Here is a 25,347-nt window from a genome sequence, read left to right as displayed (position 1 = left end):
AAGGATTCAGAATCAGGTTTTAATTAACATTTATTGAGTGCCTACTATCTGCCAGCCACTGTCATATGGTGTTTTACATATATTATTTAATTGGCAAGGACATAACAATGCTGCACTTATATGCATCGAATTACACAGCTGTTGAGTACATAAAGCAAAGATTATAAAAATTCATTAGCAAAAACAATTGTACTAACAGATTTTCACATAACCTTATTGGTTTTTAATGAATACAGTAGGCCAAAATTAGATAACACATCAATCTGAACAATATAATTGATGATACTGAGTTAATTAACAGGCATGTAAAGTTTTCAATTCTACAGACAGAGAAGCTATCTTCATCTTAAATGTTTGAGAAACAATTACAAAAAAATGGACATGTTCTAGGCCACACTAAAAGCTTTTTAAAAAGTTTTGGAAGCAGATGTGTTGTAGGCCACATTCTGTGTTCACAGTGCAGTAAAACAAGAAAACAAAACTCTTTTTAAACAAAAAATAAACCAAATCACTGAGTTTCAAAGCACTCTTTAGAAACACTACAATGTAATATTTAGACAACATAAAAATGAATAATCAAATGTTAAGATGTGGCCAAGGCTATATCCAGAAGTACATTTGTATTAGTAAGTATACTACTATAGAAAATATAAAGAAAATATAAATCAAGTATTCAATATAAAAACTGAGACAAAGAAGAAAAACAATAAAAAATAAATGCAATACATATCAAAGGAAAACAAATTACAAATAAAAGAAATAACGGATATAAATGAATCCTAATGCTGGTTCTTTGGAAAAACAATAGTAAACTAGATAAACCTTTGACAAATTTAATAATGAGTAAACCACAAACAGCAGTTGACAGGATACAGGGGATAGAACAAAATAAAGGAAAAATTTTAATTATAAAACAGTAGGCATAATTAAGCTAATCATATGAAAAAGCCCTATGGAATGAAGAATTTTCTAGAGGATAAAAGAACTCTGGGCTGGGCGTGGTGGCTCATGCCTGTAATCCCAGCACTTAGGGAGACCAAGGCGGATGGATCATGAGGTCAAGAGATTGAGACCATCCTGGCTAACACGGTAACACCCCGTCTCTACTAAAAAATACAAAAACTTAGCCGGGCATGGTGGCAGGCACCTGTAGTCCCAGCTACTCAGGAGGCTGAGGCAGGAGAATGGTGTGAACCTGGGAGGCAGAGCCTGCAGTGAGCTGATATCACGCCACTGCACTCCAGACTGGGTGACAGAGTGAGACTTGGTCTCAAAAAAAACAAACAAACAAACAAAAAAACTCTGTAATTCGCCAAAATAAATGCAAGAGGTAAAAAGTATTAATAAACTGATAACATTGTAAAGAACTAAGAAAGCTGCCCAAGAATTAGCTGAAACATTCTCTCCATGACTCGATGACCTGGTTATAACAATGAATTCATTTAAAATTTCAAGGGACTGATAATTCTCAAGCTACAGAAACTGCTTAAAAGCATAGAAAAGGTAAAAGTTACCCAAGTCTTTCTATTATGCAAGCTTAACCATGATACCAAAACTTCACAAAGATAGCACCAATCTCACATATGAAGATAGAGGCAAGAATCCTACATAAAATATCAATAAATAGAATTTAGTGTATGAAAAGACTGGTGCACCACAACCTTAAGAATGCAAAGTTGGTTTGATGTTAGGAAATCTACCAGATTTCATCGATCCTCAGTTGCACATTTTTTCATCTTCTCAAAGTCAGGAGATATCTTCCAGTTGGTGGCATCTTACGATTAATTAGCATTTTTCTTTCTCCGTAGTATACAAAATAATGTTTTACAATCAATGATGTTTTCATTTCATGGAAATAAAGTATGTGAAAACTCACACCAAAAAATTTTTTAAAATCATCTCAAAGGATGTTTGAAAGGCATTTGAAAATATTCAACACCTATTCCTGATTTTTAACTAGCACAGTTCCTTAACATAACGCAGGGCATCTATTTCATTAAATTAAACTTTTAAAACAACAGCCACCATTATAGTTAAATGTGAAACATCATAGGCATCCCCGTTAAAACCAGGAACAAAAAAAGCACGCACACTACCAAGACTATGGTTGTTTGTTGTGGAGCTTTTGACCACTCCACAAAGCCCTGAAACAGAAAAAAGGAAAAGGATAAATATTGGAAAGGAAGGGGCCACCATTGTTACTTGCAGGAAAATAGACTTGTATGATTAGAAATGAAATGTCATATCAAGAGAAAAGCTGTTTGAATTTAAAACGGTACAGCTGAGTTACTAGATATAAGATAAACGAATGTAACATAACTATGCTCTCTCAGAGGAAATGTTCAAATAATGGGATGACAATTTCAAAATCTCATTGGAATATTAAATCTCAGTTTTAACATACTGTCTATGCTTTAATGACCTCACCCCTCAAGAGATATGTGTGTGCATGCATATGTATGTGTGTTTTTTGACCCAACTCTATATCTCACTGGCTATTTGCCATCTCCATTTGAATATCTGATGGACATCTTAAACTTCACATGTCCCCAAACAAATATTCTAATGTCCCCCGCCACACACAAAAGCTCCTCATGCAGTTTTCCTCCCATCCTTTCAGGCCCCTCCAGACCTCCAACTGTGGTATCCTTGACTCCTCTCATTCTGTCACCACCCACATTCAAGACATCAGCAAATACTATTGGCTTTATCTTCAAAGCATTCAGAATCCAACCATTTCCCTCCCCTTCACTACCACCACCCTGGTCAAAGCCACTGTCAACTATCTTGTACTCTTGATACAGAATTTCGTTTCTTATCTTGATAATCCCACCCAATTTCTTGTCCATGGGTCAGAGTGCTCCCTCTAAAGTTGACGTCATTCCTTGCCTTTCTCACTCTGTTCCAGCCACAGTCACTTCCAAGCCTTTGTAGTTATGAGCTCTTCTTCCTGGAATGCCCTTCCTCCAGATACCCTTAAAGCTTGCCTGTCAGTCCTTAGAAAACCTTTCCCTCATTACCTATGTAAACCAGGATGCCCTCCACAACCCCTTCCCAACAAAGACCTGCACTGTGCACACCCCTTGTCTTTTTCTCCATGCTCTTATCACCACCTGACATGCTATGTATGTTTATCGTCTCTTCCTCCAATGACACTGTAAGCACCAAGAGGGCAAACCCTTGCTTTGTTTGCTACTGTAGTCCCAGTGCCTGGAACAGGGTATGAACTCTGTAAATATTTGTTGAATGATTTAATAAATGAAAAAACATACCATGATAAGAGATGAGAAGACATAATGATGACAATTTTCCAAATTAATGATGAATTTAGTGCAATTGCTATTAAAATATCAAGGAAGTGAATGGTGAATGCACAAGACATAATGGATTATCTGGAAAGTTAGACAATGGTGAACACTGAAAAAAATCCTGTGAAAGAAGAAAAATGGAAGGACACATACTATGAATTATTAAAGTATATTATAAATCATTGATGGAATTCACATTTCTAATCTTTGAAAACAAATTCCTCCCTCTAGCCTGCTGATTCCCTCTGGATGATACCTCATTTCAAATCTTCCTTTACAACCAGATACCTAGGGACAATGACCCACTTAAGCAGTTCCCAAACCTGGTAGAGCCCCAAAAGTTGTTGGGAGGGTTTTTCAAATATCTTGCGATCCCCTTTGGATTTTCTGGTTCAGTGTATCTGAGGAGAACCAGAGAATGTGAATTTGTATAAAGTTCCTCATAAACTATGCATAAAATTGGGCCAACTGAACAAATGCTCATTGTAGCATTGCCTTCTGTAACAATCACAACAATGGCAGCCTAACAATTCATCAGCCAAGGAAATGGGTCTGACACAACTGAGCTAGAGAATATTTGGCAGCAGTAAAAAGTAACTTTGAAATACAATGAAGATAATCAATATGTATTAAATGGAAAACTGTCCAGCATGTATTAAGTGACAATGCCAATTGGAGCAATAACAATTTTGCCATAATTTCCTTTTGTGGAATTAAAAAATATATGTGTAGTTTACTACATGACAGTATTTAGATAAAATTCAACAACAAGCAAAACTAATCCATGTAAGTGGAAATCAAGAACTATAGTTGCCTCCAGGGCTGGGGAGTGAGAGGGACCAGAAGGGAAAATAAGAGAATGTTCTAGAATGATGACAGCACTCAATATCTTGATTGGGGTGTTGGTTACATGGATGTACGTGTGTAAACACTCTCTGGTTAGTGCATTTTATTGGAAATAATTATACTTCAATTTTGAAAAGCAGAATATAAAGTTAAGAAAATGTAATAAATACAGGTAATCTGAAATCCAATAATTTTACCCACATCACACATAATAGACCCATAGATGCCTCACCTAATTCCTCTTTATTTCTGTTTTTCAGGCTGATGCAGCTCTCCCCTGGATGCTAGCGGTATTGGCTACAAGTTGTATGGTTTACAGTTTGTAGTTGCTCCTTCTCTTCTGACAAATGCCCTTTGCTAATGAGATCCTCCTTCCTAGAGGATTACCCAGGAGGTTAACTCGCCCTCCAGGGCAGTCCACAGCCAACAATAACTCATATGGGATACAAAAGGCCACTCCATTGACTCAGAGGAGGACAATTCTCTCTCTCTCTTTTTTTTTTTTTTTTTTTTGAGAAGGAGAGTCTCGCTGTGTTGCCCAGGCTGGAGTGCAGTGGCAATCTCAGCTAACTGAAATCTCTGCCTCCCAGGTTCAAGCAATTCTCTGCCTCAGCCTCCTGAGTAGCTGGGATTACAGGCGTCCACCACCACACCCAGCTAATTTTCATATTTTTAGTAGAGATGGGGTTTCATCATCTTGGCCAGGCTGGTCTTGAACTCCTGACCTCGTGATCCACCCGCCTCAGCCTCCCAAAGTGCTGGGATTACAGGCTTGAGCCACTGCACCCGGCCCAGAGGAGGACAACTCTCTAGTCACATTCCAGGGCTCCCCTGAGATAAGACGGAGGCTGGACTTCAGTTCTACCAACATACTTGCCTGGTTCCCTCTCCTCCCCTCCCCAGCTTCCCTCACTCCCTGCTGGGCTTCACCTGAGAGCACAACCCTCAATCAAGCACTGGCATACAAATCTCAATTCAGTCTCAGTATATAGGGAAACACGTTTGGCAGGACATATACAGCAACTTATTTTTCTTTTTCTTTTTTTTTTTTTTTTTTTTGAGGCAGAGTCTCACTCTGTCACCCAGGCTGGAGTGCAGTGGTACAATCTCAGCTCATTGCAACCTCTGCCTCCCAGGTTCAAGCGATTCTCCTGCTGCAGCCTCCTGAGTAGCTGGGATTACAGGCAAGCGTCACCATGCCCAGCTAATTTTTGTATTTTTAGTAGAAATGGGGTTTTGCCATGTTATGCAGGCTGGTCTCGAACTCATGACCTTAAGCGATCCGCCTGCCTCTGCCTCCCAAAGTGCTGCGATTACAGACAGGAGTCACTGTGCCTGGCCAGCTTAAAACATTCTGTTGAAGTGGAATGTAGAAAGAGGAGGTTGCACACATCCTAGGTGTACAGCCTGAGGCAACTTCAGAAGGTGAACACACCACGTAACTAGCACCCCAAACAGGAAGCAGATCATTATCAACCCCGCAAATCTGGTAACCACTACCCCAACTTCTCACACTATGGATGAATTTGGCCTGTTACAGCAACTTTTACCAGGGGTTATTTCTGGGCATTGATCTTTTTAAAATCTCATGCACTTAGATAAGATTTGCAGGTGTTACATATGCTTGCATTTTATGGAATGGGAATGATGGGAGCGTTTTCCCCTGCTTGCTTTCCTCTGGGCCCACAGACTGGGAACTTCTGCCCTCCTGGAAAGTAACTCTTTTTCTTTCTTCTACTTGTTCACTCAGTGCTCTCCACAGGAGGTACAGTGACTAGGAAAACAGGGAGAGGCCTTCATCTCTGTCCCCAGTCCTCTCTTGAGGCAGGATCAAGCCCCAAACAGGCAGGACACCTAGTGGTTAAGAGACATGCTGGGTTCAAATCCTAGCTCTGCCATTTACGTGTTGCATGACAAGGGAAAGTCACATAACCTCTCTGTGCCTTAGTTTTCCCATCTGTAAAATGGGATGACAGGTCCTACCTCAAGGACTGATAAGAAGACCAAGTAAATTAAGGTAAGTAGAGCACAAAGTCCAGCTCCTGGCCCATGATGAGGCTGTGACTGCCATCAAAGGTCTCTGGTTCCAGACAGCCCACTCCTCTTTCTTTTTTGGAAGTGGGTAGTTGTCTGCAGGAAGGAGGGTCTGTCCATGCAGAAAACGGACTCAGGGCCTGACAGTGAGAGGCCGTCCCCTATCAGCCCCCTGGTGTGTGCTCCATCAATGCTGGTTCAATGAATTACAACTGGGCGAATGAGTGAGTGAATGAACGATGTCACAGAGGCCTCACCCAAGCAGCATGTCTAAAATTGACCTTGTCATTTCTTCCAAACTTCTTCCTTGATCCCTATGCTGGAGGCTAGAACCTCCGTCTGCCCTATCCCCACATCAGAATTCAGGTGTTGCCCCTGGGTTTGCCCCTGTTCCTGCAGCTTTTATGTCCCACAGATCTGGAAATGCCATCAGGTCCCTGACTCGACACGTCCTGGGTCCCATTGGCTCCTGTCCTTGCCTCCAAGCCCAAACTCTGTGCTAGCTCTGCGACCCACTCACTGTGGGACCCGAAGCAAGCCATTTGGTTTCTCTCTGCCTCAGTTTCCTCATCTGTAGAGGAGGAAACCATGCTAACGATCTCACAGGGCTAATGAGTTAATCATGGGAGTTAATTAGTGTTCAGTTACTAGATGAGTTATAATAAGATGCGCTTAGAATAGCAGCAAGCTGGCTGGGCGTCGTGGCTCATGCCTGTAATCCCAGCACTTTCGGAGGCCGAGGTGGGTGGATCATGAAGTCAAGAGATCAAGACCTTCTTGGCCAACATGGTAAAACCCCGTTTCTACCAAAAATACAAGAATTAGCTGGGCGTGGTGGTGTGCACCTGTAGACCCAGCTACTCAGGAGGCTGAGGCAGGAAAATTGTTTGAACAGAGGTGGCGGAGGTTGCAGTGAGCAGTGAGCCAAGATCATGCCACTGCATTCCAGCCTGGTGACAGCAAGAATCCGACTCAAAAAAAAAAAAAAAAAAAAAAAAAATAACATCAAGCTTGTAACATGCACAAGGAAAGTGGCAACTCGTCTCTGCTTTTTTCCCTAACTTCACATTTCTGACTTGCTCCTTTGCCCCCCACACTCTAACCCCAGCCACATCCAACCCACCTTCCTTCTACATGGGCTCCCAGATTCTCTAAGTCCCCAGACCCATTCTGTGGCTCCCACTGCCTGCAAAACACATCCAACCCCATCGGTGTGGGACTTGGCAGAGAGAGGAGTCCTCTTAAAGGCCAAATCAGAACATGTCCCTCCTCTGTCTAGAACTTGCCTATGGCTCCCACCCCACTCAGAGTAAAACCCACATTTCACCATGGTCCACGAGACGCTACGTCATCCATCCCATCGCCTCCATGACCTCACCTCCTAGTCCTCCCTCCCACCCTCCAGCCATGCTGACCACCACCCCTCTTGGTGTTCCCCAGATGTACCAGGCACATCTGTACCTCAGGGCCTTTGCACTTGCTGTGTCCTCTGCATAGAGCCCGTTCCCCCTAGACATCTGCCAGTCTCACTCCCCACCTCCTTCAGGTCCTCACTCAATAGCTCCCTCTCAGTGGGGACTTTCCTAGACACCCTTCTTAAAATGGCAACCCCCAACCCCAACTCCTACTCCCAAACCCCCTTCCTGCTTTATTTTTCTCCACAGCAGTTATCACCACTCAGCGCAATTCATATTTTAGCTGCTTATTTCAGTTGTCATCTGTCTACCTCGGTGACCGTGAGCTCCATGAAGGCAGGGACCATTTCTGTCTCACTATTGTACGCTCTGTGCATTGAACGCTGCTTGGCACTGAGTAGGTGCTCAAGAAATAGACGTGCAATGAATGAATGATGTCATCCCAGCCATATTTTCACCCAAATCTCCCACTGCTCTGCCCTTAACTTCAGTGTCCCCGAAACGTACTGTGCTATACCACCTTGCCTGTGCACATGCTCTTCCCTTCCCTGCTATGCCCATGGAATTCTTACTATCCCGAAAACTCCAGGTCTGGTGTGTCCTCCTCTCTAGGATATCCAAGAATAAACCTCCTGCCATGCAGTTAACTTCTTCCTTTGGGCCTCCCCACTGTGCCCAGCACTTATTTCTGCACTATCATGGTTTGTTGGCCAGTTTGTTTCTCTCACCCTCACCTCTGCACCACGAGTCAATAAATCCATTTTCTGGCTTGAGGCAGCCAGAGTTACATTCCTGACATGATTGGGAGATGGATGGGACTCTCATGTGCTCACTGAGAGTGATTATGTGATTTTTCTCATGTATGAGATGAATGTATAAATGAAAGAACCATTGGTTTTCTTATATTGATGTCTTATTCCTCAAAAAAGAAAACATTAGTATTTTTTTAGTGAAAGGAATGTGTTTGATGATTCTCTTTGGTTTTACTTGTAGTATGTGAATTAAAACTCAGTAGATGGTTAGTGAATGGATAAATGGAATAGTGGGTGGATGGGTGAATGGATTGGTAGGTGGCCTTATGACTGGATGTGTGAATAGATACAGATGGATGAATGCATGAGTGGGCATATGCGTGGATGCATACTAGCCACATCCTACCACAGCCAACAGGTAGTAGAGGGATGAATAGGTGGGTGGACAGATGAGTGGATATGGGATGGGTATGTAGGTGGGTGGATTGAATAGATGGATTGATGGCATCTGAATAAAAGGGTGAATGAGTATGTGTATGGATAACTGGATATATGGATGGATGAATGGGTGGATGGAAGGATGGATGGAATGGGTATATGGATGCATAAGGGATGAAAGGTTGGGTAAATGAATGAGTAGACAGATGAATGGTTGGTGGATGTTCAATGGGTAGCTGAATGAATGGGTGGGTGAATGGAAAGGTGAGAGGGTGGGTGGAAGGGAGGGTTTATGGGTGGATGGATAAGTGGATAGACAGCTGAGGTATAGGGATGGGTTGATGCATGGATGGATGGATGGATGGATAAGTGGATAAACAGATGAAGTATAGGGATGGATGGATGGATGGATGAATGGATGGATGGATGGATGGACAGATGGATGGATGGATGGTGGATAAGTGTATAAACAGATGAAGTGTAGGGGTGGATGGATGGATGGATGGATGGATAAGTGGATAAACAGATGAAGTATAGGGATGGATGGATGGATGGATGAATGGATGGATGGATGGATGGACAGATGGATGGATGGATGGATGGATGGTGGATAAGTGTATAAACAGATGAAGTGTAGGGGTGGATGGATGGATGGATGGATGGATAGATGGATGGATGGAATGGGTATACAAATGACTAGGTGAATAAAAGTTTGGGTGGATGAATGACTGGACAGATGAGTGAATGGCTGATAGATGTTTGAGTGGTGGATGAATGAATGGATGAGTGATTGGAAAGGTAAGAGGGTGGGTGGAAGGGAAAGTTGATGAATAAGTGGATAGAAGAAGAATTACAGAGGTGGATGCATGGGTAGATGGATTTATGAAGGAAGTGTTGCAGGACACGTGTGAACTAAGTTACGCACACCACATGGAGACCCTCCAGTCTGTGTCTGATCACCATAGAGATCAGACACAAGAGATCTCTTGAGATTTTTATGGGGCAGGTAAATTCCAAGCTGAGAATGCAAATGTGACAAACTTCTGAGATCTACAGAGTGAGACATTTGTGGAAAAACAAACCCCTCAGTGTACCTGGGAGCCCTCTGATTCGTCATCTTCCTCCACCGAACTCCACTCCTGGGAAAGCCCAGTCTCTTGAGAAGACAGGTCTGGGTGAGGGTGGGAGCGGAGGAAAAAGGAGCCATGAGTGAGTGGCTAGATGGTGGGAGTGGGCTCTTCCCACTGGCATCTTGTGCCTTTACTAATAGCTTGTCCCTTTACTAATAGCCTTCTCTCTCTGTCTCACCCTCCCTCTCTCATACACACACACAAACACACAACACCCCCCCCCCACACACACACACATGCCTATGTGGTTCAGCTGGGGCTGAGAGAATGAGAGGCCTGAATTCTGTTCTATAACTACCTAGAAAACTTCAACTGGGTCACCTGATGTGCCCTGCCACTTGAGTCTTCACTCCCTTACCTGTCCAGTAAGTAAGAGTTCCTTCGCTATAGGCAGAAACTGAGTGAAGGAGCAGAAGAAAAAGCCACAGAAGTAAACCAGGATGATGGAGGCTTCCCCAGCTTCCAAAGAACAGACACTAGTGGAGACATGTCCCCACAGTCAGAACCTTAGCATCCTTCTCATCCCTAAGCTGAATAGACTGGGCAAATCCTGGCATTTTCCACTCTTGCACCTGAGCCCCAGCCAGGAGCGCCAAGCCTCACTAGCAGAGCTGGCCTCTGTTATCCACGCCTTCTGTCCCAGGCCTGCTTATCCCCCTGAGGAAAAAGACAGTGCCTTGTAGGCGATATAAGGCTCAGCCCCTTTCTGCTATGGGGTGCCACTGAGATATCAGCAAATGGCACTACCCTTTATCCATCTGTTTGGGCCCAAACCCTAAAAGTCATCGTGATACCTCTCTTTTCCCCCCCTTCCCCACATCCATTAGCAAGAACTGATTCCTCCTCCCAAAGGTGTCCCAAATCTCTCCACTTACCCCAGCTCTCTCTTGGACAGTTGCAGGAGTCTCCTAACTGGCCTCCCACCTTCCATTCTTGACTTCCTAGCCCTACAATCCATTGTCACGTGCAGTGAGACTCAGGGTTTCTCAAACTTGGCACTATCGGCATTTGGAGCTGCACCATGCTTTGTGTGGGGGGAGGGCCCGTCCTGTGCATGGTAGGACGTTTATCAGCATCACTACTGGCTTCTCCCAGATAACAGCAGCATCTCCACAGTTAGGATAACCCTAAACGTTTCCAGACACTGCCAAAAATCGCCTGGGGAGGAGGGGTGGGGTAGAAGACCACGCCCAGTTGAAATCCACTGAGTTACAGGAATATTTTTGAAATGCAAATGAGATCATGTGTTTTTCCCCTTCAAATCTTCCAGTGCTTAAAAATTGGGGTATTCCCTTTCTTGCCCTCCCTGAGAACCCTGCAAGCACCCCCATGAGGATAACCCTGAAAAATCCTGCTGGAGACACATGACCTGTCCTCAGCACCACCAAGCCAACCAACAGCCAGCACCAGCAGACATGGGAGTAAAGCCGTCTGAGATCGGCCAGTGGCCTCACCAGCTCTCTGAGGCTGCACAGACAAGCACAGGCAGGAAAAGCATCCCCTGAAGGCAGGTCAAACTTCTGACCCACAGAATCATGAGCCGATACGTGATTGTTGCTTTAAGCCCCTAAGCTTGGGGATGACTTGTTACACGGCAAAAGCTGACTGACACAGTGCTCCACGAATAGCTGTCGAATGCATGAGTGAAGGAGTGAATGTTTAGTCTTTCCCTGGGCTCTGCCGATTCCTTCCCCTCCACCCACTCACCTCCCAAAGGACCCGTGCCTCTCACCTTTCTCATCACTGTCATGGCTGGAGGCCCCAACCTCCACAGCCTCCCAGTCCTTGGTGCAGGTGGGATGGGGAGGCTTCTCCCAGGCCCGGCTCTCCCGAGGCAGCAGCGTCTTGGTCCTCTCGGGCTCCAGCAGCCCCCGCGTCTGCTCAGGACTGAGACTCTGCATCGCCCCAGGAGGAGGTGAAGCTTCTGAGACAAGCTTCTCTTTCTCCTCCCGCTGCAGGGTCCTCTCTGGTTCCCCAGGCACAGGGTTCAGAATCTGAGGACTGACGAACATTTCATCATTCAGTGAATCGTTACGGAGGGCCAGCAGGGGCTAGGCACGATTCTAAGCATTAGAAATACAGCAGCAATCAAGTGGAGATTCCTGACCTCCTGGGGCTTACATTCTAGTAGGGAGACAAAGAGACAGCCAGGGAACAAATAAAGCACGCAGCAGGTCAAACGGTAGAGAGCACTCTGGAGACAAAGCTGGAAAGGGAATGTTTGTCATGGGCAGGTACACGCAGACACACACACTCACATACTCACATATACATACAAACATAAACATCCACACATACACACACACAGACATAGTCACATACACACACTCATACCAACACACACATACACATTCACACACTCACACTAACACAAACACTCATACACACATTCACACACACACACATTCACACTCACACACATACACACATACTCATATACACACAGCCACACATGCACCTAGACACACACAGTCACATAGGCACACACACTCATACCCACACTTACACTCACATACACACGATACACCCACACTTACACTCACATACACACACACGATACACTAACATACATATACACAATCATACACACATTCACACATATACACACATACACAGTCACATACACACATATACACACACTCATACACATTCACAGACACACACCTCACATACATATACACATACATAGTCACATATACACACGCTCAAACTCTCTCACACACACTCATACACTTACACACATTCACAGACACACACACGCATATGCATTCACAATCACACACACATATGCCTCACATACATATACAAGCACACACATACACACAGTCACATATATACACACTCAAACTCACTCTCACACACACACTAACACACACACACATATACACACATTCACAGACACACATTCACACATGCATTCACAATCACACACACATATGCCCTCACATACACATACACGCATACACATACACAGTCACATATACACATGCTTAAACTCACACACATACACACTCATACACTCACACACACTAACATATACACACACATACACATTCACACATACACACACATTTCTACTCACACACACATACATTCACAGAGTCCACATCTCAAAGCATATGGGGGGTTTTTAGAGAGAGTTGCCCCTGGAATCCCTCTGGCTATAGACAGAAGAGCCCTAGTCTTCGCACCAGCCCCCCATGGCCCCAAATTTCTCCTTGGTTGTCATAAAAAATGATGCATTCACCATATGGGGGTTAAAAGTCTTATTTTATTTTTTAATTTAATTTAATTTAATTTATTTTTTGAGACAGGGTTTCGCTGTTTCCCAGACTGCAGTGCTGTGACAGGATCTCGGCTCACTGCAACCTCTGCCCCCCAGGTTCCATGGATTCTCCTGCCTCAGCCTCCTGAGTAGCTGGGATTACAGGCATGCACCACCATGCACAGCTAATTTTTGCATTTTCAGTGCAGGTGAGGCTTCACCACGCTAGCCAAGCTGGTCTCAAACTCCTGACCTCAAGTGATCTCCCCACCTGGGCCTCCCAGTGTGCTGGAATTTGCCGATATGAGCCACTGTGCCCAGCCTCAAAAGTCTAATTTTAAATGAACTATTATTTAATATCCGTATTCTATATAGTTGATCAACCTGAAATTCAGGTGGTTGTTTGCAAGAAGCTATCTAAACTCTAAGGACTTATAATTACGTAACCCTTTGCCTTAAAACTCTAAAGCTGGTTTATGATTTTGTTTTAGGAAATTGTATCATCAATTTTGTATGTGTAACCCAAAGACTATCCTTGTGAATAATAACTTTTAAAAAAAAGTAAATTATCTTGGAGTGAATGGAAAGCTTTGTGAGCCTTTGTCTCTTTGCTTAGGCTTATGTAAATAGAAATTGTTCTGTCAAATTTTAAAATCACGGGGCAGACACTGTAGATCAAGAAGTTTGTGACTCAACAACCAAAACCATGTAGGGACTATGATGTTTGGTCTCAGATTAAAAAACTAAATCTTCTGTGAAAAGAAAACTTTTTTAAAGAAAACCAAATTAATGTGATTATGGACTGGGTATTTGACTACCCCAAGGTATTATCAATGACTTTTGTTGAGTATGGGAATGGCTTTACGGATAGATAGGGAGAGGTCCACCTTAGCTTTTAGAGGTGCTTTTGTAGTACGTAGGGGTGAATTGACCTGATGGCTGAGATTTGCTTTAAAATACTCCCATATGCAGCCATAAAAAGAATGAGTTCATGTCCTTTGCAGGGACATGGATGAACCTGAAAGCCATCATTCTCAGCGAACTAACACAGGAACAGAAAACCAAACACTGCATGTTCTCACTCGTAAGTGGGAGTTGAACAGTGAGAACACATGGACACAGGGAGGGGAACATCACACACCGGGGCCTGTCGGGGGGTGGGGGAAGGGGAGGGAGAGCATTAGGACAAATAGCTAATGCATGCAGGGCTTAAACCTAGATGACAGGTTGATAGGTGCAGCAAACCACCATGGCACATGTGTACCTATTGAACAAACCTGCACGTTCTGCACATGTATCCCAGAACTTACAGAAAGAAACAAAAACAAACAAAAAACAAACTCCCACAAAGAAAGAGCACACAAGAAAATGAGAAATGCTGAATCTGGGAAGTTGGTAGACGGTGGTTCACAGTACTATCCTCACACTGAACAGTATGTTTGAAATGTTTTCATAATAGAAAATACATATGTTTATATGTGTATATATATGCAGAATGTGCCTTTCTTTTTCTGCATTACCAATCAGCAGTTCTGTCTCCTTCCTGCAGCGGGGTGTCTCACATTTCCCTAGAACCCAAATTCAAGCTCATCATTTCCCCAGACCCCTCTGCCCACTGCCCCACTCACAGCACTCCCTCCTCCTGGGTCCCCCACTCTTGGCCAGGACTCCACCGTCCTCCCCAACAATCTCTACAGGACTCATCTTCGACTTGCCTCCGCCTCCCCTGCCACATCCAATCTTTGGCCAAGTCCACTTCCTCTTGCCTCAGAAAATACTCTGCCCTCCTGCCTGATGCCCAGGGTCCGTCCCAGTCTGCGTTTTTGTTCCCCTGGATAGAGTGACCTCCACCGTGTTCATCACCCTGCCTCCTGGGGGTCCACTCAGCCCTTCGCCCATGGATCCTGCTCCCCGCTCCCCTGCCACCAGCTTCAACCTCCTCAAGACCCCTCTAGTTATGAGATTCTCAATGCCCAGGAGTGGGCACCACGTCCCTGCATGCTCTCACCTCCTAGACAGTCCAGGTGGAGATTTCAGGCACAGCCAGGGATCTCTGACACTGAATTCCAGGGAGAAAAAGCATCTCCTGTGTCAGCCCCTGTGATCCTCCGCATTACCTCAAAGAGAAAGTCTCTGTTGGGTGTCCCTATGCTTTTAGCATCTCTCTCGCTGAGCTTCCTTTCTAACAAAGCAAGAGCAGCTTCAGGCCAGGCAGGCAAAGCAGCCAGCACAGAGCTTCCCCTCAGTAAGAAATAAACATTAAAAGTGATACTGGCTTTCCCTTTGCAACAGTGATCCAAAGTTTGCCTTTGAAACCCACTGAGGTAGAGTTTTAAAGCAGGTTGACTCAGGCCTGCTGGTGGACGTGTCTGTCGGCTCAATCACTTTGGAAAACTATTTGGCAACATCTAGGAAAGCTGAGCACCCCAGGACCTGGTGATTAAACCCCCCGACACTTAGCCAGGAGCAATGAGAACCCGTGTCCACACACACGTGTGTGCGTGAATGTTGATGTCTGCTGTATTCATAACCATTCATAAGAACGCAGTGGTTTACATGCATAGCCAGAAGCACTCATAGGCATAATGAAAATGCTAAAAAACCAGGTGTTTATCAACAGGATAATGCAGACATAAATTGCAGTTTATGCATTCAGGGGAGTACAGCTCAGTAATGAGAGGGGCCAACAAAAGGACACAGGTGGCAACATGGGTGAATAGAATATATATATTTAAATAAGCAAATATATTTTAGTATATAATTATTTTATATAAATATATACTTATAAATATAAAAAATAAATATATTTGTATTATAAATTTAAAAAATAAATATATTTATATTGTAAATATAAAAAATAAATATATTTGTATTATAAATTTAAAAAATAAATATATTTATATTGTAAATATAAAAAATAAATATATTTATATTATAAATATAAAAAATAAATATATTTGTATTATAAATATAAAAAATAAATATATTTGTATTATAAATATAAAAAATAAATATATTTGTATTATAAATTTAAAAAATAAATATATTTGTATTATAAATTTAAAAAATAAATATATTTATATTATAAATTTAAAAAATAAATATATTTGTATTATAAATATAAAAAATAAATATATTTGTATTATAAATATAAAAAATAAATATATTTGTATTATAAATATAAAAAATAAATATATTTGTATTATAAATATAAAAAATAAATATATTTGTATTATAAATATAAAAAATAAATATATTTGTATTATAAATATAAAAAATAAATATATTTGTATTATAAATATAAAAAATAAATATATTTGTATTATAAATATAAAAAATAAATATATTTGTATTATAAATATAAAAAAATAAATATATTTGTATTATAAATATAAAAAATAAATATATTTGTATTATAAATATAAAAAATAAATATATTTATATTATAAATATAAATTTTCAAATATGTTTATGTACATTTATATAATTTACATGTAAATATAATGTTATAAATATAACATGAATATTATAAATATAATATAAATATAGTTATAGAAACAATTTCATAATATAAATATAGAGTTATAAATATACCATAAATACAATAGATGTATGTTATAAGTATAAAAGTATAAATATATTTATATTATAAACATGTAAGTACATCATGCGTATATGTATGTATGTGACTGAGTGAAAAAAGCCAGATACAGAGAGCACATACATGTGATTTGACTGAGATACAAAACGTCTGGAACAGGTCAAAATGGATTGGTCTCAGTGGAGTCAGAGCAGTGGTGGTGCCGGGCTGGCAGACGTGAGAAAGGCTATGAGGAGCTTTCGGGGGCTGCTGGAAATGCCCTCTGTCTTGCTGAGTGGTGGTCACCAGGGGATTTACTTGTGCACCAATTTATTTAGCTGTACCTTCGCCCCACTGTACACTTTGTGCACATCACTCTGTCTTTTTTTAGATCTCACTTAAAAACTGAAAGAAAATAAAAATTGCTGAAACTGTATGTCACGTGATTTGTGGTTATATGTGTGTTTCAGTATCTCAGTGTTTACGCAGGTTGGCTTTGGAAGCTGCATCCTGCACGAACTTTGTTGTGTTGTTTAGACCCAGCTCAGCGGCACCATCAGCACCACTGCAGGTCTTTTATGAAGCTGTGACCTAAAGAGCCCTGTGGGTGTTGCGTGAGTTTCCTACGGCTGCTCTGACAAAGGACCACAGACTCGCTGGCTTACAGCAGCTCACATGGTTCTTAGGGTTCTATAGGTCAGAGGTCTGAAGTGAGTCTCACTGGGATAAAACAAAGGTGTGGGCTGGGCAGTTCCTTCTGGAGGCTCTGGGGGAAATCGTTTTGTGTCTCGTCCAGATACAGAGACCACCTGCTTCCTTCAGTCCATGGCCCGTCCTCTACCTTCAAGGCCAGCAGTGGCCATTTGACTCTCCCATCGCAATCCTCTGACCCTGACTCTCCTGCATCTTTCGTCCTTGTTTTTTTGTTTTGTTTTGTTTCTTTGATTGTTTTTAGAGATAAGGTCTTGCTCTGTTGCCCAGGCTGGAGTGCAGTGACATGAACATAGCTCACTGCAGCCTCAACCTCCTGAGCTCATACAATCCTTCTGCCTCAGCCTCCAGAGTAGCTGGAACTACAGTTGCCCACCACCATGCCCAGTGCCTCTTCCATTTTTAAGGAGCCTTGTGATTACCTTGGGCCCACTCAGACAATCCAGGATCTTCTCTCCATCTCCAAGCGAGCTGACCTTAATCTCATCTGCAGCCTTAATTCTTCCTTGCCAGGTAATCCCACACATTCAGATTCTGGGGATTAGCACTTGGACATCTGTAGGGAGCTAGCATTCTGCCTGTCACAGGTACTAACATAAAATTGTGGCCGGGCACAGTGACTCACTCTTGTAATCCCAACACTTTGGGAGGCCAAGGCGAGTGGATCAGCTGAGGTCAGGAGTTCGAACTAGCCTGGCCAACATGGTGAAACCCCATCTCTACTAAAAATTCAAAAATTAACTGGGAATGGTGGCACACACCTGTAATCCCAGCTACTCGGGAGGCTGAGGCAGGAGAATCACTTGATCCCGGGAGGCGAAGGTTGCAGTGAGCAAAGATTGCACCATTTCACTGCAGCCTGGTCAACAAGAGTGAAACTCTGTCTCAATAATAATAATAATAATAATAATGTTAGAAGAAAAAAGAGGTAATTTAAAAAATAGTAGGTAAGTGTTTGCTAGTACAGGTGTTGCTAAACGGATAAAATACTCAGGACAGTGGGGAAAGAATGACAGCAGTTAATAAAATGCTAACTGCTGCCTGCATGGCTGAGTAGTTACGAGCCAGGGATGGAGATGACCACACAGGTGTGAATTTCGGTTTCGCCACATATTTCCCATGTGGCCTGGGGCAGGTCACTTTAACCTCTCCAAAATTCAGTTTGCTTATCTGTAAAATGGGGAGGTGATAACAGTGACAGCTGCCTCATAGAGCTGCTGTCTCCACCTAGATAGACACGATTTAATTCATAGTGTAAGTACCTGGTGAATGGAGGAACAAAAAGGTGTTCCTCTATCCCGGCCTCAGCTTGACCTCCTTGCACAGGCTTCTAGAAAGTCCCTACCTGTCAGGCCAGAGCTTCCCCTTCATCTCTCATGGGACCCTGTGAGTATCTGCCACCCATGAGTGCTTGAATGAATACAACTTTTCCCAACCATTTCTCAGCCAGAACTTCGGGCCAAACCTGTGCTGAGTATTGGGTATGTGAAGATGAATTTGACATCCTTAACAGCTCACATTCTCCTGGAGGAGAAAGGTAAGCAAGCAGGCAGGACCAAACCGAGCACAGACCCAGCATTCCAGCAGACAGAAACCCCAGCAGCAATGATTGGAACTCACATGCCTCCAAGGCTCGGCAGGTAACACAAATAGGACAGGAAATGACACGAATTAATAAATGAATCAGCAGGCGAGGTGGCTCACACCTGTAATTCCAGCACTTTGGGAGACCAAGGTGGAAGGGTTGCTTGAGTCCAGGAGTGTGAGGCCAGCCTGAGACGCAGTCTTTACAACAGTTTTTAAAAATCAGCCAGGTGTGGTGTCACGAGCCTGTAGTCTCAGTTACTGGGAGGATCCTTCGAGCCTGGGAGTTCAAGGCTTCAAAGAGCTAGGATCGTGCCGCTGCACTCCAGCCTGGGTGACAGAGCAAGACTCTGTCTCAAAGAACCAATCAATGAATCAATCAAGAGTACTCTTTTACTGTGAGTTTTCTACACATAAAAATTAAATATAGGTCCAGAGAAATATTTCCCTATTGTAAGGTGCCCATGAACAAACGGCAGCGGATGCATGGCATGGGAAGAGACAACGGGGGCCGTGGGGGAGTGCAGCAAAAGAGAAATCAGGTCTCCTGTCTGAAGAAGCAGCACCGTGCAACTCAGCTAATGTTTGCAGAGCAAACGCTTGGGACTGATGTCGCCCATCCTGTGATTTCTCAAAAGAAGACTGGAAATCTGTATTTTCAGATGGCATTTTCTACATTTCATGATGTCAATAATTATTTCCAGTGTTTAACAGGAAGACACCTGTAGTCAAACAGCGTAAGTTGTGGGGCTGAATTAGACCCTGGGGTTGCCCATTTGCAACCTCGGTGTGGGTTGGGGAGTCTGTTGGGAGTGAGGAGAGGAGGCTGCCTAGATATTTTTCAGGGGAAGAAAATTCCTACGGGACGTTCATGGGAAAGAGGGTTACGGAGTACCATCATTAATGTGAGACCTAATTAATCATGGATCTAGGTTGAGGGGAGGGGACGGCGTGGAAAAGGAGAAAATGCAGGCAAGCGGGGTGACAGATGGGAGAGACAAGAGCCATCAGGTCAAGGTCAGGAGAAGCTGGATCTGCAGTGAATGGAGGAGGAAGAAGGAAAGGGGATGAGACAGAGGTATGGTGGGCGGGGAGGGGATTCACACCCCACAGCCTCAATGTTCTTCGTGAAATAGCAAACAAGTCATCCCCTGAGAGGATGGAGACGCAGTCACAACGACAACCAGCAACCACAATAAAAGCAATAACTATCTCGGCAGTGTTTCCTGGAGCCCGGGACTCTCCTTGTGCCCAGTCCTTCTGAACACTGCGAATCCCTTTTCTCACATAAAGCTCGCCATGCTTCTCGCTACAGACACTATTATGTTTCCATTTGACAGACAGGGAAGTCCCTTGATCAAAGCCACACAGCTCAGAAGAGTGGGGGCGGGGCTACAGCACCTGTTTGCTGAGAGCCTGCGCTCCCACCGTTGCAGGGTGGTCCACGGGGACCCAGGCGGACACACGACGCGAACACGCACAGGTGCACACGCGGGCAGGTGCACTGACACCCAGGGGGGAGCGAACATCGACATGGGGTCCCCGCGAGACGAGCGCACGTGCCCGCGCCGCCCCACGAGGGTACACAGACCATCAATGCACTCTCAGTGCAGGTCCGGGCTCCCCTCCTGACGCGGAGGCTGGAATTCACCTGCAACCCCAAACCAGGACACAGACCGCCGCTGTGGAGAAACAGACGCAACCCCGACAGACCCCGGCCCTCTCCCACCCGACCGGCTTGGAGACGCCCCCCTCCCCGGACCCCATCCCTGGAGCGGCTCTGCCCTTCACCCCCACCCATGCACACACACACTCTGCGCATCCACACTCGCGCGCGCGCCTCCCCGGATCGCCGCCCGAGCCCCCAGCCCCTTTTCTCCGCCTCCTTCCCGCCCGCGAGGGTCCCTCGAAGGACTCACCCTCCCCAACCAGACCCTGTCTGGGCTCTGCAGAGCTGGCGCCGCACTGACTGCGGCTGCGCAGACGCGGAGGCTGCAGGGTGGGGGGGGGGGGAAGTGGGAGGTGGGAGGTGGGGGAATTGGGGAGCGTGGGCGGCCTCCTCCCCTCCTCCACCCCCGGGAAGCCTGCACCTGGAGGGGCGTGGGGAAGGCAGCGGAGGGGCCGCAGAGGCCGTGTACCGGCGGCGTGGTTGCAGGGGGGTGTGGTACCGAGCTGGTCCATCCCCAGCTGATGGGCACGTACGTTATGTTCGAGGTCCCCTGCGACAGATGCCCCAAGGCCAGCGGCTTTGCGCACGCCCCTCGTGGTTCTCCAGTCTGCAAACGGGGAGTCCGGGTGGGCGGAAGGGAGAAGGAGCTGGGGCAGGGGGTGGCAGCCCGGGGACCCTGAGGCCTGACCGCCTGGGGCAGCGGCTGGCTTTGCCATTAGTTACTAGTGAGTCCTCGGGTGTGTTACTTACCATTTCCGTGCCTCGGTTGCCCACGCTGTAAAGTGGGAATAATTATGGTTACCAAGTCCCAGGATTTCTGTGAAAGTAAAACAATAATAACAATAATAAGTAATACACGTGCAGTTCTTACAACAGTTCCTAATAGCTGCTATTATTATCAATGACCGTTGTTGTTCAAATTTGCAACTGCAGTGACTACAGCCAAGTTGCTCTCATGGAGGCTACATTAAATTTTTAAAATTTTCGACAAAGCCATAAGTAGGGGGAAAACGGTGTGCCTGTGTAATCTTAGCTATATTCCCCTGATTACTAGTGAGGAGAAGTAAACTCACATGTTTTTGAACAGGTTTATTCTCTCTTCTGCTAATTACCTGTTTGTCTCCTCTCTGCATTGCTCTATTTGTTTATATAGCTTTTACTTACTGATTAATAGGTATTCTTTCTATATTCTGCACATTAATCGTTTGCCTGTTACTCTATCTGTGGCAAATATTTTCTCCTGGCCTCTCCCTTATGTTTTTATTGTGTTTACATAGTGCCTGAAGTTTTGAATTTTAATAAAAATCCAAGATATCCTTTTTATTTTATTTTATATTTTTTGCTGTTAACGTCTTAAGATGCCCTTCCTCAGCCTTCTATCCTCTCTCTCTCTCTCTCTCTCTCTCTCGCCCTCCACCCCCGACCCCATCTTTTTGAGACAGGGTCTCACTCTGTCACCCAGGCTGGAGTGCAGTAGTGTGATCATAGCTCACAGCAGTCTTGAACTCCTGGGCTCAAGTGATGCTCTTGCCTCAGCCTCCTGTGTAGCTGGGACTGCAAGCATGTGCTACCACACCTGGCTAAGTTTTAATTTTTTGTAGAAAGGGGGTCTCACTATGTTGCCCAGGCTGATCTCAAACTCCTGGCCTCAACTGATCTTCCGGCTCAGTCTTTCAAAGTGCTGGATCACAGGCATGAGTCATTTCACCTGGCCTCACCCTACTCTCATAAACACATTTTCCTGGATAATCTTATATTTTACAGTCTTATTTTATATATTTATTTTGTTTGAACCTTCTGGACTTTTTTTGAATGGTATGAGGTAAGGATTTAACCTCCTTTTCCAAATGGATAGAAAATTGAATTACCCTGATCATTCAGAAAAACAAAAATAACTCTCGTTTATCCAAAAAATACTATAAGGAAAGGCCTCTTGTTAATATTATCTCATTTAATTCCAACAGCCCAAAGTGGAAGTATTATTATCCCCATTTTACAGAGAAGGGAACTGAGGCACGAAGGAGTTAAATGAGTTGTGTGAAGGACACACAGCAAGATTACGGAAGAGCTGAGATTGGGTTTGCCTAGGAGTTTTCAGATAGGTTATGTAATTGGGAGGGGAAACTTCCTTCATTTCTATGTTTAGGAGATGAGTTTCCTGCCATTCCAAAGATAGTTCAGAGTGTGCAGAGAAGAGAGATGAACTGTCAAGAATTAGACATTTCATCCAGTCCTCATCATTTCCTTTGATAACAAGATATTTGGTACAAGAGACCAGGGGAGCTGCCCCAGGTCACAGAGTCTTGAGAGGGTTAGGAACCAGGCACCCAGATGCAGATCTAACCATGTACTAGCTGTATAACCTTTGGAAGTGAATTAACTCAGTCTCCGTTTCCTTACCTGCAAAATGGGGACAATAATATTTTCTACTTCATAGGGTTATTGTGAACATCATATAAGTTAATACATATGCCTCCTAGTTTTGAGTGCTCAGTAAATGTCACTGGTTTGTCATTATAATTATTGAATAGCACGTCCTCAATATGGGAAAAATCTCCAGTTATGACCCTCATAGTCCAGATGAATTATGGTTATTTCAAAATGGACTCAAGTTTTTCCAAAATCTATTTGGAAAAAGAGGTTAAATCCTTACCCCAGAATTCTGAGGGAAGGATTTTTTTTTTTTTTTTTTTTTTTTTGAGATGGAGTTTCACTCTTGTTGCCCAGGCTGGAGTGCAGTGGTATGATCTCGGCTCACTGCAACCTCTGTCTCCCGGGTTCAAGCGATTCTCCTGCCTCAGCCTCTTGAGTAGCTGGGATTACAGGCTTGTGCCACCATGCCTGGCTAATTTTTGCATTTTTAGTAGAGACAGGTTTTCTCCGTGTTGGTCAGGCTGGTCTTGAACTCCTGACCTCAGGTGATCCACCTGCCTCGGCCACCCAAAGTGTTGGGATGACAGGCATGACCCATCGTGCCTGGCCCAAAGGAATGTTACTGAGTGACCCCTTAGAGGTGATTTCTTCCTGAAACAGAAGAAAACAATGAAGGGAGAGTCCTATAATCCTATTTTATGTCTTACTTTAATGTTTCTCAAACTTCAACTGCTCCAATATCCTTTTTCAATGTTTTCCCTGTTTCTGCAGCAACGAATAATATCTTCATGATTGCTTTCATTTCCACATAACATCCCCGCATTCCTATTTACTTAATATTTGTATTTAAAATGAATTTGTTTTCTAAAACCATTTAAGAAGTACCTGTAAATGGAAACTTTACAGCACTCCTATGAATGGAAAACCAGTTTCAAGTGCCATAACCTAAAAGGGAAATAAAATCATGATTAATAAATTATAGCTACATGCCACCACTAGGTGTGGTAGACTGAATTATTGGGTCCAATTCTTCATTATCCTCATGTAACATAACACATTCTCTGTCTTGCCATAGCCTCATGGCAAGTCAAGGGGTGGAGTACAGATGTGTTATGCCCATGGGCATTTTCCCTTTGTTGATTGTGCTTTGTGTACTTTCACTGTAGTAAATCGTAGCCGTGCATATGACTGTGTGCTGAGTCTCTCTTCAGTCCTCCTCCCAGGAAAGCATCAAACCTGAGGGTGATCTTGGGGAACCCAACACAGGCCTCAAACCCTGGACCACAATTTTATCAGGAGGTGAGTGCTGCTGACACCTTTCTGGGGCTCCATGACTAGCCAGGAAAAGAAAAATTAATGCAGGGCTGAGAATTCATCCACTCATTCATTCATTCACTCATTCAACTAATATTTGTTAAACAACTGCCATGTGAAGATGCTGCTCCGGGTAGCTAAGGCAACTGATGTCTGTGGCCTCATGGGGCTTACATTCTAATGATGAAAACAGACAATGTCAAGTAAACCAATAAGTGCAAAATGAAATATAGTTTGTGCTAAATTCTGTGAAGTACTAAATTCTGTGAAATAAATCACTGTGATAGTAACTTTGAAGCCAGTTTAGATGGGGATGGTCAGGGAAGGTCTTTTAGAAAAGGTAACATTTTGAGCTAAGAACCATATGGTGGAAAGGAGACAATTATAGTTGAATTCACACTAGAATGCACTCAGCACCACGGACAGAGCACACCAGCGGCAAAGGCCCTGAGGAACCAACAAGGAGGTGGTGTGGCCAGTGCGACCAGGAAAGCGAGAGTGTAATGGGATGTAAGATAGAGAGGCGCCCGGGCGCGGTGGCTCACGCCTGTAATCCCAGCACTTTGGGAGGCTGAGGCGGGCAGATCACGAGGTCAAGAGATCGAGACCATCCTGGCCAACATGGTGAAACCCCATCTCCACTAAAAATACAAAAATTAGCTGGGCGTGGTGGCGCGCACCTGTAGTCCCAGCTACTCAGGAGCCTGAGGAAGGAGAATCGCTTGAACCCGGCAGGTGGAGGTTGCACTGAGCCGAGATCACGCCATTGTACTCCAGCCTGGGTGACAGAGTGAGACTCCGTCTAAAAAAAAAAAAAAAAAAAAAAAGAGAGAGAGAGAGAGAGGCATCCAGAGTCGTGAAAGCCACAGGAAGAGCTTTGAATTTTATTGTAGGTGTATTGGAAAGTAGTGGAAAGTACTGAGGAATG

At 44.0% G+C, this 25,347-nt stretch overlaps 1 protein-coding gene across 2 annotated transcripts; it reads right to left on the bottom strand.

The window, feature by feature from the left end:
* Positions 1–12: 12 nt before the first annotated feature.
* On the bottom strand, positions 13–24,051 carry SMIM17 (small integral membrane protein 17). Of its 2 annotated transcripts, XM_050771863.1 has the most exons (5): positions 23,991–24,051; positions 21,483–21,549; positions 11,656–11,924; positions 9,888–9,964; positions 13–2,144 (listed from the first exon to the last, which is right to left on the bottom strand). In XM_050771863.1, the coding sequence occupies exons 3-5, from the start codon at positions 11,822–11,824 to the stop codon at positions 2,034–2,036; spliced, it is 357 nt and encodes a 118-aa protein (XP_050627820.1). In that variant the 5' UTR covers positions 11,825–11,924; positions 21,483–21,549; positions 23,991–24,051; the 3' UTR covers positions 13–2,033. The 2 variants fall into 2 exon arrangements, with proteins under 2 accessions (XP_050627820.1, XP_050627819.1); XM_050771862.1 differs by lacking the exons at positions 21,483–21,549; positions 23,991–24,051 and adding an exon at positions 20,983–21,045.
* Between the last annotated feature and the right edge of the window lie 1,296 nt (positions 24,052–25,347).

This window comes from Macaca thibetana, chromosome 19 (genome assembly GCF_024542745.1).
Source record: "Macaca thibetana thibetana isolate TM-01 chromosome 19, ASM2454274v1, whole genome shotgun sequence".
In the NCBI taxonomy this organism is placed as follows: domain Eukaryota; kingdom Metazoa; phylum Chordata; class Mammalia; order Primates; family Cercopithecidae; genus Macaca; species Macaca thibetana.
Note: the sequence above shows the minus strand (reverse complement) of the source record. Positions and strands in the feature narration are given on the sequence as shown.

Excerpts from the sequence above, each read along its gene's own strand:
- SMIM17 (XM_050771863.1), bottom strand. The coding sequence starts at position 11,824 with ATGCAGAGTCTCAGTCCTGAGCAGACGCGGGGGCTGCTGGAGCCCGAG. Across the intron at positions 9,965-11,655 it reads CCATGACAGTGATGAGAAAG|ACCTGTCTTCTCAAGAGACT; the intron begins GTGAGAGGCACG and ends ACCCTCACCCAG. Across the intron at positions 2,145-9,887 it reads ACGAATCAGAGGGCTCCCAG|GGCTTTGTGGAGTGGTCAAA; the intron begins GTACACTGAGGG and ends TTTCTGTTTCAG.